Source organism: Sus scrofa, chromosome 4, assembly GCF_000003025.6.
Source record: "Sus scrofa isolate TJ Tabasco breed Duroc chromosome 4, Sscrofa11.1, whole genome shotgun sequence".
In the NCBI taxonomy this organism is placed as follows: domain Eukaryota; kingdom Metazoa; phylum Chordata; class Mammalia; order Artiodactyla; family Suidae; genus Sus; species Sus scrofa.
This window is the reverse complement of record NC_010446.5, coordinates 106578963-106590967: the sequence shown is the minus strand read 5'-3', so window position 1 is coordinate 106590967 and position 12005 is coordinate 106578963. Positions and strand designations below refer to the sequence as shown.

Genomic DNA, 12005 nt, shown 5'->3' with positions numbered 1-12005 from the left:
TTTATAGATGAGAAAATTGATCATTCAGTTTTTCCTTCATCTGCCCCCAATTTTTATGACTAGTTAGTGGTAGAACCACAGTTTGAACCCAGACAGTGGGGTCCATAGCTTATATATTTTGAAGTATTATTCTATATTAAAACTCAAATAGCTGTGAAGAGTTGTCAGTTGATTTGCCAGCCACAGGCATATGCTGGTTTCTGCCCAATAGTCCTCTATTCCGGGCTGCGTGCTTTTCTTTCACCATCTGCTGTTTTACAGTACAAGGTCCTACACTTAGAGGAGAATAGTCCCTCATCCATTAGACAGTTTCATTCTTCTTTCCATATGTTTGTTTTTTTGTTTGTTTGTTGGGTTTGGATTTTTTGTTTAGTTCTATTTTGTTTTTGCGTTTTTGGCCACACTCATTGCAATGCTTTTTAATTTAGTTATGTTCAACAAAACAAATTAAAACAAAACTTTAGTCCTATTTAGTTCAGGGAGAACCTGTCCAAAATATTGCCTTATTTATTTATGTATTTATTTATTTATTTTATTTTTGCTATTTTAGGGCCACACCTAAGGCATATGGAGGTTCCCAAGCTAGGAGTTTCGAATCAGAGCTGTAGCCACTGCCCAATGCCACAGCCACAGCAACACCAGATCCCAGCCGTGTCTGCGATCTATACCATGGCAATGCCGGTTCCTTAACCCACTGAGAAAGGCCAGGGATCGAACCTGCATCCTCATGGATCCTAGTTGGGTTCGTTAAACCACTGAGTCACGAAGGGAACTCCTATGTTGCCTTTGTTTAATTCTTAGTTTCCACTTGGGGTTCCCTGAAGAAGCTAATTTTAAACTGTCTTGATTTGCTGTGGTTTAGCCTAAATTACTTTGGCAATCTCATACTTATTTAGAGTCATTTTGTAGGTCAGTAATATAAATACTACTTTCTGTACTGTTCCAGTTGAACAACTATTATTCTGTAATTTTGTCCTCTTTTACTTCATCATCCTGGGACATAACGATGAACTTTTATAGCGAACATTTCTTCCTAAGGTTTTGCCTCCTCAGTTCCTACTAATATGTAGGAAGCTGTTACAGTAATACTGTCTTGTAGTTAGCCATGGGCATAGAAACAAGAATTTTGATGTCACTTAGCTTTTTGATAGTATTGCTTTGGAAGAATGGCTGGTACATTTTTTTTTCTATGAATATGTTACCTATTTATGTAAGTAGCATTTTTTAAAAAGTTATTACTAGAGTCTTTTAATTCTACTAGTCTCTCTTACTTTGTACATTTCTTGATTAAGTCTTCCTATGTGAAAATTAGTTACTGAATTATTTAAATTACTGAAATGGGAAATTGGAGGACTTGTTGAACACAATATTAGAATTTATGAGTTATGCTCATTTAATATCTCCATAGTAATTTTTGGAGAAATTAGTTGGCGATAGCCTAGAAAATGTCACTGAAGGATATTCTAATTAAAATGGATATATCCTTGGAGTTCCCATTGTAGCTCAGTGGTTAACGAATCCGACTAGGAACCTCAAGGTTGCAGGTTCAATCCCAGACCTTGCTCAGTGGGTTAAGGATCTGGCGTTGCTGTGAGCTGTGGTGTAGGTCACAGACGCAGCTCAGATCTGGCATTGCTGTGGCTCTGGCGAAGGCCAGCAGCTATAGCTCCTATTAGACCCCTAGCCTGGGAACCTCCATATGCTGCAGGTATGGCCCTAGAAAAGACAAAAAGACAGAGGAAAAAAAAAAAAAAAAAGGATATATCCTCACTTAAGAAAACTGTAGGCATTAGTGATTAGAGGCATAATAGAGATTTAAATTTTCTACACTGAAAGCTTTGATAGGTAGGTTTAAAAGAAGGCTTTTTGAAGGCTGTCTTCTCAAGCCTTAGCAAAAGGGAGAACTATCTTGAGCCCTTCTTTTCCCCAGAATGAGATCCTCCCAACCGTAGGAAAATTTATTCAGCATTTGTGCTCAGAGGATAATGAATAAAAAATGGTAAGACGTGGGAGTTCCCTTTGTGGTTCAGTGGAAACAAATCCGACTAATATCCAGGAGCACGAGGGTTTGATCTCTGGCCTCCATCAGTGGGTTGGGGATCCCATGTTGCTGTGAGCTGTGGCATAGGCTGGCAGTTGTAGCTCCAATTCAGCCCCTAGCTTGGGAACTTACATATGCTGTGGGTGTGGCCCTGAAGAGCAAAAAAAAAAAAAAAAGAGAGAGAGACATGGTCACTCTTTTAAAGGCAGCAAAAAGTTCTTGATTTTCCTAGCTTTCCATTAGCTGCAAAAGAGTCTTCTTAGAAAGCTGTCAGTGACAAGATCAGATTTCTAAAATAAGTATAAAAAGGTGTTTCTAAAAACTACAGGATCTGCTTTTAAAATATTTTTATTCTAGACATAATTCCTTCAGTTCACATACTGGTTAAAGATAAAGTATATGACTAATTTTTGAGTTATGTTATATGTTTTTGAGGGGTTGAGTAAAACATCCCTTTAAAATATTCTAAACAAAAGGGCAACTAAATAATAATAAATATTGAGATTTTCATAATTTTTCTTATAATTAACCAAAAGTTATAAATAATTAAAAGTCCTCGCTTTTAATAAATTACATTTTTAAATGTTTACGCTTTTGTCCCCCCTCTAATGAATTAAAAGGTGAATGTAAATTACTAACTGAAAATTTCTTGTTTATTTTTGCCTGTACTGTTTGTTAATGGGAGTAAGATGAGTATTATATTTTAAGCTTTGTCAGATGAAAAAAATTTTTTTAGAATTTCCTGAATCCAACCTTCCCTGTATCAAGCATCTTTCCATTAACTAACCTGCAGGGAATCAAATCTCCCTCTTCTTAACTCCCCAGACTTCTGTGAAACTCTTTGGTCTTAAGGACATAGAACTAAAACCTCGGGGGTGGATTATTTGAACAACAAAGCTAAAAACAAACCAGAAAGCCCCCAAATAAACAGTATCCTGGACCTAGCAAAGCAATGTAACTGATGCTGCTTTTTCCAGCTGGACTACAGGCAACAACAAAGCACTCTGGATTCCCTGTGAGGATGGATAATGCTGTGCCAATTGTACCCCAGGCACCAGCTGCTCAGCCACTACAGATACAGTCGGGAGTTCTTACACAGGTAAAAGCAGAGCAGCTTGGATGCTCAGTAGTGCTCACGTTCTCTGAAATACTGTTGAAAATCAACATATTTTGTCCTAGAAAATGGTATTTGCTTTGACCATGAGAGCTTTCTTGGTCATGATTCAGTGGACTTAAAATGCAGCATCTATACTGGACTGACATACTCATCCCTAACACTATTGCAACTCTGCTAGTATCTCTTCCTTAGACTTGGAGAGATAAATATCCCAACTTTGAGAAATTGTCTCCTGAGTGAATTTATTCAAATTTTGTGGGATGCAGTTAATTTTTTTATCTTGATGCTTTTAAAGGTATAGAACATATGTAATGACACCTTGATTCTAAAAGTAAAAGGTTTCCCTTTTGCGCTCTTAGTGTCCCCTTAACTCATTCTTTCAGACTTTTATCACAGTTAAGAGGCTGGATCACATCAAGATGCCTCTTCAAGGAGTTCCCATCATGGTGCAGCGGAAACGAATCCGACTAGGCCCTGTGAGGTTTCGGGTTCGATCCCTGGCCTCACTCAGTGGGTTAAGGATCTGGTGTTGCCGTGAGCTGTGGTGTAGGTCACAGATGTGGCTCAGATCTTGCATTGCTGTGGCTGTGGTGTAGGCCAGCAGCTGTAGCTCCAATTAGACCCCTAGCCTGGGAACCTCCATGTGCCAACAAGGGTGTAGCCTAAAAAGCAAAAAAAAGAAGCTGCTGTCCACTCTTAAAGAGCTCAGGGTCCAGAGGTCCAACAACTTAAAAAAAAAAAAAAAAAGATGCCTCTTCAAGTATTACATTCCTGCATTCATTGTGGTCAGGCTCTAGAAAGCTTAAAAAAGTTTCTATCTGCCATGTAAAATGCAACTAAGATGCTCAAGAAAATCATGAAATGTTCATATGAGCAACAGATACAGTATTTTACATTCTGTGTGTAAGTGTTTGTGGCCCATGACACATTCTCTGAAATCTGAAATCCAACTTATTTCATGAGTTGTAAGAGGAGGAATTCTTAATACAAGCCTTTGTTAAGAATTGAGTTTTGTAGAACTGATCCTCAGAATCTGACTCAAGAAGGATTCTTGTACTGTTTTGCTTTAGGCCATTGACATTTGACCTGGTGGGCCAGTGCTGTATGTGCAGTTGAAGGGGAAAGATGTGTTTTGTACATGCACTTTCAATAATATGAAATTACTGCGTATTGTTGGTAATAACCTGGGGGGCATGAAAACCCTTCTGAATCCAGATAACCTGCCTCCATGTTTGTTTCACTCACCTGCCTGATCTACATTTCAGGGAAGCTGTACACCACTAATGGTAGCAACTCTCCACCCTCAAGTAGCCACCATCACACCGCAGTATGCGGTGCCCTTTACTCTGAGCTGCGCAGCCGGCCGGCCGGCGCTGGTTGAACAGACTGCCGCTGTACTGGTAATTCCCCTCACTTGATTGTGTTACTAACGGAGTTTCTTTGGTTTCTTTCTTTTTTTACTTTTTCCTGTTTGTTTTTGTTCTGTTTTCTTCTGGTTTTCTCATTTTTCAAAAAAATTTTTTTGACTTAGTCTTTGCAGAGGGCATGGAAGCATGTGCCATCTTGTGGCTGTGTTCTTGCTACATCCTTAATGTCTCATTGTTTTCCTCCCCAACATTTGCTGAAGCACTGTTTGACTCTGATGTTCAGTGTGGCTCTGTAAGGAGTCAGCTCCATTGATTCTTCTTTGCCAGCCTAGTGTGATAAAAGCTCTCGGTGTAGCCTCGAAAAAGCTTCAATACTGTTACCTGTTTTCTGCCCTATCTTTTACCCTCTGAATCTTGAGAATGAAGGAAATGGCCTTTGATTTGGCTCTGCTACAGGTACCCGGATGACCAAAATTTGAACCCCTTGGCAAGTTAGCTTCCTTCTTTATTTTCTGTTTTAAGCTTCTACAACTTTTGTGCCTGTAGAGATGTTTAAGATGCTCTTAATTTATTTCTTTATCTGTTGATAGTAACCTTCCCTCTATAAACACATGAAGATAACTCTTTGCCACTCATGATCAGTGGCAGCTTATATCTTCCACTTAAACATGTTCCCTTTGGAACCCTTTTAGATTATATTTCATTTGTTGGTTGAAATCAAAGGTGAGCTCATTTATAGGGGCTTTGGAGAAGTTAAGTATTTTACGAATATGTCTTTATACAAAGGTGAAAATAGGACTGAAAAACTGCATGCAAGTACAATATCTTCGTTATCAAAAGTCATGGGAAAAGTTATTAAATACATCAGCAAATGCAGTAATGGGTCTTAGAGATAGGAAAACAAACAGGACTTAGAGATAAATTGCAGGATTTGTAACCTATTAATAGTGATTTTGGATGTGTTTTGGTTTCTTTGGGGGAGTTAGAATTGTTTATTTGACATCTAGCACTTTATTATTTAAAATTTAAAATTAGCAAGCTCTTGAGTTCCCATCGTGGCACAGTGGAAACAAATCCGACTAGGAACCATGAGGTTGCGGGTTCAATCCCGGCCTTGTTCAGTGGGTTAATGATCTGGCGTTGCCGTGAGCTGTGGTGTAGGTCGCAGACACGGCTTGGATGGTGAGTGGCTGTGGCTGTGGTGTAGGCCGGCGGCTACAGCTCCGATTAGACCCCTAGCCTGGGAACCTCCATATGCTGCAGGTATGGCCCTAAAAAGACAAAAAATAATAATAATAAAAATAAAATAAAAATGAAATTAGTAAGTTCTTGAAAACCCAACTGATACTGTTGAATCCTAATATTTCTCCATCTTTCAAAGTAGCTTTAAATTTGTTGTTTCATGTGAGTGAAAAACACTTTCAGAAACATACTGGAATTTGGTTTTCAATTTAAAAGTCTTTGTCACTGCCAAATTAATTACAGCATAAGCATAAAACTTGAGTGTAAGGGATCAGATGTATTTCTAACTTGACTGATCTAAGCCACTGGTTTTAACTTGCACACCTAGAGTTTTGAGGTTGGGAATGTTAGTTGACACTTCTCCTTTGCTGCTTCTCTTAAGTTTGCATTAGCCGTTTGCTAAGCTTTGCATATTTTTGTTCTTCCTCTGTCAAAACAGTTCGTCGCTTGGAACGCCAGATTTCTGCCTCACGTTGAAATGTTATTTCTTGCTCTGTATTAAACTACATGCTTTGTCTTGTGCAGGTGTTGGCTTATGGAAAGACGCATGGTGTGACTTAACAGACTTCTCTTATTTTTTGTTCTGTTTTGTTTTGTTTTGAATTCTGCTTATGGTAGCAGACGTGTTTGCAGTTTCTCTGATTTGAAGGCTTCTTGTTTGGAACCAGTATTTGTAACAAGTGGATCTGTTACTTGCAGAAGTATTTTTAAAGCAGTTTGTTGATAGCCTTGCAGTTTCAAATTCAAGAAACAGAACCATATGTACCCCAGCATTGTAGGTGATTGTACTGTACAATTCAAGTTTAAAAAGGAAACTTTCAAATCTGTTCCCATTTTTTTAGGAAATGCCACAATTTCTCTAAGAAATACAGAAAACATATTTGTTGCTGTCTGTGGCAAGTGGCATGGCTTGTTAAAAACTACAAATAATGTGTTTTCTTCTGGTGATTAGTTTTTATGTTATGTTTCTACAAGTGATACATATTTTAGGTAACTAATAAAAACAAAATATGGTACTCCCTGCATCTATTTCTTACATATTTTTCTTATTGCCATATTTTTAAATTCTCTCCCATGGCTATAAATGATGAAGTTAGTTTTCTCTTTCTGGTTTAAACTTGTTTGCCAAAGGATTTTGGCCTTTTGTCATCCACATCTGGCTCCATTTTCCAAGTACTACCCTTTTAAAAAGGAACAATTCTCCCCTTTGTTTTATGGGTTGAATTGACCTGATGTCTTTTATCTGATTAGCACTCATATTTTTAAATTCCCATTTTTAATCTCAAGAGAGCTATCTTAACTCTTTCTAGGGATGTCTTAAGACTCTGCAAAAATGTTACTCCAGCATTTAACTAGCACTTACCTTTGAACTTTCAGACTCCTTTACTTTACAGTATAATAGAAACTCTTAACCACAGGGGTCTTCTCTTTAATACCCTCGTGGTCAGGTTATGGAGGTGGCCAAGAGGAAGCAGCGTGTCCTCTTTCCCTATTCATAAGACTTGGAACCTTGAGCCCCTCTGACTTTCTTTTTTAATCTCTGCAAGTTAACAATCTACGAGCAACTTCTTTTAGATACGAATTTTTCTTTCATCTAAAAAACAGAATAAAAAGCCAAGAATGAATCAAGTCTGGATTTTTTCTTTGTGTGTTTCCTTACAGCAGGCTTGGCCTGGAGGAACCCAACAAATTCTCCTGCCTTCAACTTGGCAACAGTTGCCTGGGGTGGCTCTACACAACTCTGTCCAGCCCACAGCAGTGATTCCAGAGGCCATGGGCAGTGGCCAGCAGCTCACAGACTGGAGGCAAGTGCCTGTGTTCCTCTCTGGGAGCTTTGCAAGGGCAGATCCCTTAGAGTAGGAACACTTTCGGATTTGGTGAGACAGGAAAAAAATAAAGGAAAGAAGAGATTATCTGTGAAATCCTGGGAGAAAAGAATCCATACCAGGCTAAGAGTCAGAGTTGTAAGAAAACTTGAATACAAGAAAATAATAGGTTGTAAGTTCAGGAATTATTTTCTTCAGATTTAAAGAAAATCTTACGCAATTAGAAACTATACGGGGTGGGGGCTCTTCTCCCCACTCCCAGCAGCCCTGGGAGTTATTTGCTTTTCTTTAATAAAAGCTTTGCTGGAGTTCCTGTCATGGCGCAGTGGTTAATGAATCCGACTAGGAACCATGAGGTTGCGGGTTCGGTCCCTGGCCTTGCTCAGTGGGTTAAGGATCCAGCGTTGCTGTGAACTGTGGTGTAGGTTGCAGACGCGGCTTGGATCCCGCGTTGCTGTGGCTCTGGCGTAGGCCGGTGGCTACAGCTCCGATTTGACCCCTAGCCTGGGAACCTCTATATGCCGCAGGAGCGGCCCAAGAAATAGCAAAAAGACAAAAAAAAAAAAAAAAAAAAGGCAACTATACAGTGAAAACTCCAAAGGCTTGTAATCTAGAAACCCAATTGTAAAAATAAAACAGCTTTATTGGTTATTTTAACTGCATTTGGTCCTGATTTCCCAGTTGTTTTAGGCATTCACTCTTCTTTCTCTTGATACAGGAATGCCCACTCTCATGGCAACCAGTACAGCACTATTATGCAGCAGCCGTCCTTGCTAACTAACCATGTGACGTTGGCCACTGCTCAGCCCCTTAATGTTGGCGTTGCCCATGTTGTCAGACAACAACAATCCAGTTCCCTCCCTTCAAAGAAGAATAAGCAGTCTGCTCCAGTCTCTTCTAAGTAAGTCTTTGTTAGGACTAATAATTAAAATTGTCAGTTTGAGAGAGATGTTGCCTGGCATTTAGAGTGTTGTGCTATAGATACTTTGGCTATGAAGCAGCAAAAAGCTGCCAGTTGAAAAGAGCTAACCTTTGAGTATGTATACAGAGGTGTCTTGGTTATGCTAATCATTTCTTTCTGCTGCCACTTTGAATCCAGCCTTCTTTTTGCTGATACTTTTATTTTTCTGCCTACTTTACAAAGTGAAATTTAACCATGGGGTAAAGAACATACAAAAATAAAATGTATGTTCTTGTCCCTGGAAACCCTGGCTAAAGTGCTTAGTTTATTTTTTATTGGAACGTTTATAGCAAAGTGTATTGGCTTAATGATTCTGTAAGAGAATCAAAGAGCAAATTTGAAAGAGTTCTAGGTAAAAGATAAATAGTTTTGGGGACCAGGCACTGGATGATCTTTCCTTCGACCTTTTCCAACAGGTCCTCTCTGGATGTTCTGCCTTCTCAAGTCTATTCTCTAGTTGGAAGCAGCCCCCTCCGTACCACATCTTCTTATAATTCCCTAGTCCCTGTACAAGATCAGCATCAGCCAATCATCATTCCAGATACTCCCAGCCCTCCTGTGAGTGTCATCACTATCCGCAGTGACACTGATGAGGAAGAAGACAACAAATATAAGCCCAATAGGTAAGACAGGTGAATGGTTCGCTGGCTCAGTAGCTCCCGCCCTTGGTCTTAGTCTGTTGGTTTGAGGCAAGTGGCCCATTTTGGGCTATGAAAGAAAGGACTGAAAAGGAATATTTTGGAAGTATGGCCTTGGATGAGTGAGCCAGAACACTCAAGTTTCCATAACTGAGCCTTGTCAAGTTTTCTGTAATATTATATATGTTCATCAGTTAAATGAGCTTTTTCAGATACATTAGATGGAAGGTATATATTACTTTGTCAGGCTTTCCTAGCTTGGATGTCCAGACATGATCCCCTGTCTTTAGGGAATTTCAGAATCTGAAAATAGATACTGTAGCAGAAGCCTATAAACAACAGTTAATTGGAACAAGTTGGTAGATTTGCAACTTGCTGCCTCTTTGGAAGAGGTAGAACTTTAAGCTACCTTCTTTTACCCCCTCTGCTATATGGTCATTCAGTTTAAGAATTTAAGTACCAGATTATTTCCTCTTATTCCAGCACCTTAATCCAAATCCTTAATTGGGCAGTCACCTAAAAGAGAGTGGCCACATTTAAGAACAGTGATACACATCTCTCTCCGAGGGAACAGAGTCAGTTGCCTTCACTGTTCTCTGTTCTTCATTGGGTTTTTGGTGTCAGGCATATGAAAAGAAGAAATAACTCTACTTTTACCTGAGGAAGTAGGAAAGTAACTTAGGAGACCTAACAGAGTCATATGTAAATGAAGTTTAAATGAACTTGAAAGAGTAAGTTTAGAATGAAATACTTCAAAAGGGCTATTTACAAAATGGTATTTACAGTTACAAAAGAGTACTTACAAATGGTAAGTAGACTTGAAGCTCAGTTTTGAAAGTGGTCTTTGAAGTGATTTGGGGAAGGAAAGAGGTAAACTTTGCAGTGAGGAGAAGGGGCCTAATATGGCCATAATTATATGACTAGCAGGATTGCTTTGACTGGAGCCAAGCCTATTAAAAATTAAGGAAAACTCAAGTTAGTAAGGTGGGATCAGTTGTGAAGAAACTTTTTAAAAAACACCTGTAGTGAGAAGTTTGATTAGGTACAGTAAGGAACCATTGGTAGCCTAGTAGGATGATATGGAAAAGAAGTGGTGTTGGAAGAATATTGTTGAAGTAACTGTGAGTGGAAATGGCTGAGAAGCAACACGGAGTAGTTGTTAGAGGTGTGTGCTCTGCAGTCATTCCGTCCTGGGTCTGAATCCTGTCCTCATCCTCTCATCACTTGTGTGACTTTGATCAACTTTCTTTTTTTTTGTCCTTTTGTCTTTTTGTCTTTTCCAGGGCCGTACCCGCAGCATATGGAGGTTCCCAGGCTAGGGGTCTAATCGGAGCTGTAGCCGCCGGCCTACACCACAGCCACAGCCACTCACCATCCAAGCTGTGTCTGCGACCTACACCACAGCTCACGGCAACGCCAGATCCTTATCCCACTGAGCAAGGCCAGGGATCCAACCCGAAACCTCATGATTCCTAGTCGGATTCATTAACCACTGAGCCATGATGGGAATTCCTGATCAAGTTTCTTAATCTCCCTCTGCCTCAGTTCCCTTATCCGCAAAACCAGGATAATACTACCTACTTCCTAAAAGTGTTGAGATGATTCAGTGAGAAATGTGTAGAGGATACACATGTGTGTAAGGATAGTGCTTGGAGTTCCCATTGTGGCTCAGCGGGTTAAGTATCTGGTGTTGCTGTGGCTGTGGCTGTGGTGTGGGCTGGCAGCTGTAGCTCTCATTCCACCCCTAGCCTGTGAACTTCCATATGCCATGGGTGTGGCCCTAAAAAAAGCAAAAAGAAAAGATAAGATCTATTTTTCTTCTCCTTTTTGCCACGACGGGACCTCCAAGAAGGTATAAGTTCTCAGAAGTTACTGCTGCTACTGTTATTATTATCATCATGATCTTCATCATCGTTACTAAGGAAGGACTAGAGACCATCAAAGAAGCATTGCTAAAAGGGGGTTGAATTTCTGTGTATTTTCTTTTTGTCAGCTCTGGCCTGAAGGCAAGGTCTAATGTCATCAGTTATGTCACCGTCAATGATTCTCCAGACTCTGACTCTTCCTTGAGCAGCCCATATTCCACTGATACCCTCAGTGCTCTCCGGGGCAATAGTGGACCCCTTCCCGAGGGGCCTGGCAGAGTCGTGGGGGATGGCACTGGCACCCGCACCATCATTGTGCCTCCACTGAAAACTCAGCTTGGTGACTGCACTGTAGCAACCCAGGCCTCAGGTGAGTATTTTCACAGCTGGAGTTGAGTTCTCCTTTGATGTGTGTGTTGTTAATATTTTGCTCTAATCTATACAACACCAGTGGTATATAGACCAGTGGCATAGGCACAGATGTTCTTAAAAATTACTTAATTCAGAAATCAGTTCCTTGTGATGCGAAATTATCTTGGGCCATCAGTTTATCTTCCTGTGCTTATTTCTTTTTCCTTTTTTTATGACCACACCTGCGACATATGGAAGTTCCTAGGCTAGGAGTCTTAATCACAACTGAAGCTGCAGGTCTACACTGCAGCCACAGCAACACTGCACCCGAGCCAAATCTGTGACTTACACTGCAGTTTTTGGCAACACCAGATCCTTAACCCACTGGGTGAAGCCAGGGATTGAACCCACATCCTCACAGAGACTGTGTCAGGTTCTTAACCTGCTAAGCCACAATGGGAATTCTCTCCTATGCTTATTTTGCTTGGGTTAATATAAAATTAGCTTGTAGTCTCAGAAATACACTCCCTGTTGATGGGAGAAGGTGGATAAGACATCTGTTGTATGACAGGGGGAATTGGGCAATTTTTTTTTTTT

General features: G+C 40.0%; 1 protein-coding gene across 9 annotated transcripts in view; it reads left to right on the top strand.

The window, feature by feature from the left end:
• Window positions 1-12005, top strand: part of HIPK1 (homeodomain interacting protein kinase 1) — a 56165-nt gene that overhangs the window by 36147 nt on the left and 8013 nt on the right. For 7 of the 9 annotated variants that reach the window (XM_021090017.1, XM_021090018.1, XM_021090016.1 and 4 more), the window contains exons 9-14: window positions 3019-3140; window positions 4424-4558; window positions 7430-7572; window positions 8312-8494; window positions 8971-9177; window positions 11186-11427. In XM_021090017.1, coding sequence (XP_020945676.1) covers window positions 3019-3140; window positions 4424-4558; window positions 7430-7572; window positions 8312-8494; window positions 8971-9177; window positions 11186-11427 — 1032 coding nt within the window. The remainder of the gene's footprint in view (window positions 1-3018; window positions 3141-4423; window positions 4559-7429; window positions 7573-8311; window positions 8495-8970; window positions 9178-11185; window positions 11428-12005) is intronic. The other 2 variants (XM_021090012.1, XM_021090010.1) reach the window with 1 other exon arrangement.